The sequence below is a fragment of the Miscanthus floridulus genome, chromosome 8 (assembly GCF_019320115.1).
Source record: "Miscanthus floridulus cultivar M001 chromosome 8, ASM1932011v1, whole genome shotgun sequence".
NCBI classification, from domain to species: domain Eukaryota; kingdom Viridiplantae; phylum Streptophyta; class Magnoliopsida; order Poales; family Poaceae; genus Miscanthus; species Miscanthus floridulus.
The window spans coordinates 156,762,978-156,768,455 of record NC_089587.1 but is presented as its reverse complement, the minus strand read 5'-3'; the positions used below and the strand labels follow the sequence as shown (position 1 = coordinate 156,768,455).

At 51.8% G+C, this 5,478-nt stretch overlaps 1 protein-coding gene across 1 annotated transcript; it reads left to right on the top strand.

Annotated features, from left to right (window-relative positions):
• The first annotated feature begins 3,315 nt into the window (after positions 1-3,315).
• On the top strand, positions 3,316-4,455 carry LOC136470062 (uncharacterized). The gene is made up of 2 exons (XM_066468033.1): positions 3,316-3,360; positions 4,027-4,455. The coding sequence occupies exons 1-2, from the start codon at positions 3,316-3,318 to the stop codon at positions 4,453-4,455; spliced, it is 474 nt and encodes a 157-aa protein (XP_066324130.1).
• Positions 4,456-5,478: the final 1,023 nt, after the last annotated feature.

The window sequence follows — 5,478 nt, the reverse complement described above, 5'->3', positions numbered from 1 at the left end:
TAATATAAATCTATTGACCAAACCTAAGGAAATTCTAGATTGCTAAAATGTCAAGGACATGTATAAATGAAATTTCCTTCCGCCTCCATGCTCCATGCCTTTACTTTGAACATTAACAACAGCCATTATCAGTTTACAAAACTATGAGCCATAGAAAGGAATTGTGGTGAGAATGAAATTCATTGGGAGTTAGTCCAAAGAAAAAAGAAGAAGCACACACATAAATACCTTGCTGACATAAATGCTTTCTATCATTCATCCATCTAAATTTCGGCAGTATAGTTCGAGCTACTAAGCATCTTCTTCCTTGTCAATGCTTAAGTGGAAGCAAACAACAAACATGAAATTACATATCTTGAACTCGACTTTTGCAACACAATTTTTCTAGCTTCTGCAACACTATCTGCACAACCCATAGGTAAACCTATTGGACATCCATCCAGCCATAACATCAGTACAGGGCAAATAGGATGAAGAGCAAGATGAACACTTGACAAGAGTCAGCTGTAGTTGAAAAACCTCACCTTGACGACGAATCCGACCACGTAGCCCATGGATCCAGCCAAGTATCCGCCAGAGTAGATGCAGCACAAGAAGCAATTGAGGCCATGGTTGGGCCACCGCATCGGAACCCACCCGCAGCGGCCTGCTGCGCTGGGGGCCGCCCTACTAGAGGGCACCCTCACTAGGGATGCCACGCAGGACGCCCTCAGTGTGATGGCTTGTGCGGAGCCCCTTAGGATGCTGCTCACGTCAGAGCGGCCGCGCTTGGGCCCCTCGCATCGCCGCTCGCACTAGGGCCACCCACGCTGCCCCTTACGCCGTCGCACCTGACCACCCTTGCTAGGGCTTGAGCCTCCCTCACTGGTGCCCACCCTAGCCACCACCACTAAGTGAGGAGGGAATTGGAGGTGAGGCAGGTGCAGATGCGGATGGGAAGCTAGGGTTGAAGCCTGTTGTGGGGGGTACGACCCCGGATACCCATGGCAGGCCACATGGGCTATGCCTCTAGGGGCGGCCCAGCCTACGAGAAGGAGTCTTGCGGGGCACGATGCTACTCGGCGACCCCCACAATGCACGGGAAGGATATCCTGAAGATGTTACGAGATCTGATAGGATACGTACGATCTCATGTTTCTTGTAATCTGTTATTACTTTCTGGTTATCTCTCAGATCTAACCGACTTGTAACCTTGCCCCTCGGACTATATAAGGTGGGCAGGGACCCCCTACGAAATCACGACAAATCATACGATAGCTAATACAAACCAACAGACGACAGGAGTAAGGTATTACATCATACTGATGGCCTGAACCTATATAACTCGTGTGTCTCTGTTGCCTTCTTGTTCTTGATTACACGCTCCTCTGCCGATCAATCTACCATCGCGGGATACCCCTCGGTGGACTACCGACGATATTCTGTCGACAGTTGGCGCACCAGGTAGGGGTGTGCGTGATGTTTCCTTGTTGAACAAGATGGCTTTTTCCGTAGGCTCTTTGTTCCTCCCGCAGCCCGACTAGATCTTCACGGTTGGATCCATCACATGGGTCATCAACGCCGATGGAGTTGGAGAGCTTCTCGAGCCGGTGTAGATCCGTTCTACACCGACCACCCTCACACCTGCAACTATAGATCCAATCTCGGAGCCACTTCTGGGGTCGACTTCATTAGCCACTCGCCGCTCGCTTCCTCGCTACCAGAGGAGGCACGTCAACAATGACGATCTGATCGAGTCTATCAATCGGGTCGAACTGAAACTCACCGATTGCCACTCCATTGCTGAGTTGGCTCTGGACACCCTTGTTCAGCACCGACCACCTTCCGATCCCGATCTATCGGTGTTTAGTGCTTGGGAAACCTCAGGGCTCGCCGCCCTGCCCTTCGGGCTCGCCAACACCGCCACTACGTATCAGGACGCCCTGAGGGGCAAATTCGCCGACCAGCTCGCCGACCAGCTTCCGCCAACCATTAACATGTTGCACGCTAGCTAGGGTCCCAGAGCATCCCTCCAAACTATCCTTGAGGAAAATCCAGACTCTAAGTCTCAAGGCTCCACCAAGCCCCTCGCCAAGACCTTCGCCAAGCAACCTCCTCTCCTGCCTTTCCGGGGTGGCACAATCTTCAACGTCAGTATCGACAGCCCCCCTCAGAACAGCAAAACAGATGAGGAACGCACCGCCCATGAAAACAGGAATGCCAACCATGCACAACGATGTGATAACGAACGCGCCATTGCGATGGCCGAGGCCGCTCGTGATAACTAGTTCGATTCATAAGGAAGGCCCCTCCATCGCAGCCTCAACAAAGAATTCCTCCGCGTTGACGGCCATGACATTTTCAAAACGCCGAGCGCCAATCTGGCCGTGGCTGCTAACGAACTTGCTCTCCTACCGTAGACACCCAAGCTCACCAAAGTCACCACTATGCTTAAAGCGGCACACTATCAAGTTAATGAGATCCAAGAAGTTGAGAGACCTTCATGCTCCACGAGCGTGATCCGCCGATCAGTCGATCCTAGATCTAATCGCTGCCCTAGTCAAAGCCGCTTCGCCGACTAGTCATTACCTCCCTAGGGGGGAGTCAGAGGCCACCACGCTAAGCATCATCGCCAGCACGACCAAGAGGTCGAACAGGACGCCCGAGTGCACCTTAGTAACCTTTGGGATGCACGATGGCGTATCAATCAACGATGTTTCGGGCGCCATGAAGATGAAGTACGATGTCACCAGGAGTACGAGCAAGAGTACAGTAACCTAGACTCAGCTCTAGAGCTGATTGCCGCCGGCAATACTACCGATGTCAGCCCTGATAGCCCGGAAGGGCCCCCAGCTTTCACCAGGGCGCTCCAAACGCTCCAGTGGCCCTGTGGCTTCAAAATCACCGGGGTCGAACCCTATGAAGGGAGGATGAATCCAACCCAGTGGTTGTAGGCTTATGCCCCCACCATCTGCATGGCTGGAGGAGACACCAACATCGTGGCAAATTATCTCCCCGTCATGCTCACGCCAGCTGCCATGAGCTGGTTCACAAGCCTTGCCCCGGACTCCATCGGATCTTGGGAAAGATCTAAAAAGAGTTTTCACCGACAACTACATGGCCACATGTAGGCGGCCGGGTACCAAGCACGATCTCAACCGCATCACCCAAAAGAAGTCTGAACTACTTCGTAGCTACATCAGACGCTTCTCCGAGATGAGGAATTCTATTCCCAACATCACGGAAGCCGAAGTCATCACCGCCTTCGTCTGAGGACTTCATCACTGAGAACTCCGTTCTAAGTTCAACAGGAAGCCACCTATTGGAATCGGTGAGATGATCACAAATGCCAACCAATACACCAACGCCAAGGAAGCAGAGGTGCGTTTTAATGAAGATACATGCACTAATCGCCCGCCTTGCCGCCACGACAATCGTAATGACGACCGGCAGCACAACGATCACCGCCACGATGACCGCAACGACGACCGATAGCACAACAGTCGCCGCTACGATGATCGCAGTTTTCATAGGGATAGCGGACGAGATCGGCTAGATGGATACAAAGTTGGTCAGAATCACCGCCGCCGACCAGATCACTTTGTTGCCAACGTCAATGAGCCACGCGCAAAGCGCAACTACGATGAGCAGTATAAGAAGATCCTTGATGGACCGTGCCCCCTACACAAGAATGCCAAACACAAGATGAAGGACTGCCTTGGTTTGGCTAAGGAGTTCCAGGAGAAAAAGTACAATGACGACAATGGTGGGAACGGAGGACGCCGACCTCCTGGGGATAATAATAATGCCTTCCAGGACCACGACAAGGTGGTCGCCACCATCTTCGGGGGTTTTGCCTCCAACGAGAGTAGAAGGGAATGGAAGCTCACCGCCCAACGAGTGCTCGCAATCGTTTCAGAAGAAACCACCACCAACCCCAGCTATCGCCCGTGGTCCGAAGTCTCCATCACCTTCAGCAGGGCCGACTAGTGGGCGGACATACCCTACATAGTGTGTTTTCCGCTCGTCCTTGATGCGACTGTCCAGAAGGTGCTCTTTAGAAAAGTCCTCATCGATGGCGGGAGTGCTTTGAATCTACTCTTCGCCGAGGCCCTAAGGGAGCTCGGCCTTGGGCCAACAGATCTCATGCCTTCAGACTCCTCCTTCTGGGGCGTGGTACCTAGAAGGGCATCCAGACCGCTTGGGGAGATTACCCTACCAGTACAGTTTGGCATGGCAACCAACTACCGAGTGGAGCATATCAACTTCTACGTCGCAGACTTCGACACCACCTATCATGCCATACTGGGGCGACCGGCTCCGGCTAAGTTCATGGCTGTTCCGCACTACGCGTATTTGGTGGTAAAGATGCCTTCGCCTGCAGGAGTCCTGTCTCTGTGGGCCAACCTCTCTGTCGCCTATGCCTATGAGACAGAAAGTCTCACCCTCGCTGAAGCCACCGACCTCTCCATCTAGATGGCCAGCGTGGTCATCGAAGCCAAGATGGCATCTGTTGATGACATGGAGATCCCAGAGCCTCCCTGTGCCTCCGCCAAGTCCAAGGAAGTCAAGGAGATTGGCCTCGGCCTCGACGATCCCTCCAAGACGGTGAAAATTGGGGCTCACCTTGACCCCAAATAGGAAAGCACGCTCGTCTCCTTCCTACGTGCCAACACCAATGTGTTTGCTTGGAAACCTATAGACATGCCGGGGGTACCGCGGGAGAAGATCGAGCACTCCTTGAATGTCTCACCGACCGCTAAACCAATCAAGCAGAAACTTCATGGATTCACGCCGGACAAAAAGGAGGCTATTAGGGTAGAAATAAAACGGCTCTTAACTGCCGGATTTATAAAAGAAGTGTATCATCCAGATTGGTTAGCTAATCCTATTCTTGTTAAGAAAAGAATAAAGAATGGAGAATGTGTGTTGATTATACTAATATTAACAAACACTGCCCTAAAGACCCCTTCGGCCTACCTCGGATAGATGAGGTTGTAGACTCCACCGTTGGCTGCGAATTGCTCTCCTTTCTTGACTGTTACTCCGGCTACCATCAGATCTCCCTCAAGAAGGAAGACTAGGTCAAAACGTCTTTCATTACGCCTTTCGGTGCATACTGCTACACTACTATGTCCTTTGGACTAAAGAATGCTGGAGCAACCTACCAAAGGGCTATCTAGACGTGCCTCGACCAATAGATCAGCCGTAACGTCAAGGCCTACATCGATGACGTGGTCATCAAGACTAAAACCACCGACAAACTCATCGCTGACCTTGAAGAAACTTTCACAAACTTGAGCAAATACCGATGGAAGCTGAACCACTCAAAGTGCATCTTTGGAGTTCCATCTGGTATCCTGCTAGGCTACATCGTCAGCGCTCGGGGCATTGAACCGAACCCCGATAAGGTCTCCGCCATCACCAACATGAAATGGCCGACATGTGTCAAGGATATACAAAAGCTTATAGGCTACATGGTTGCGTTAAGCCGATTTA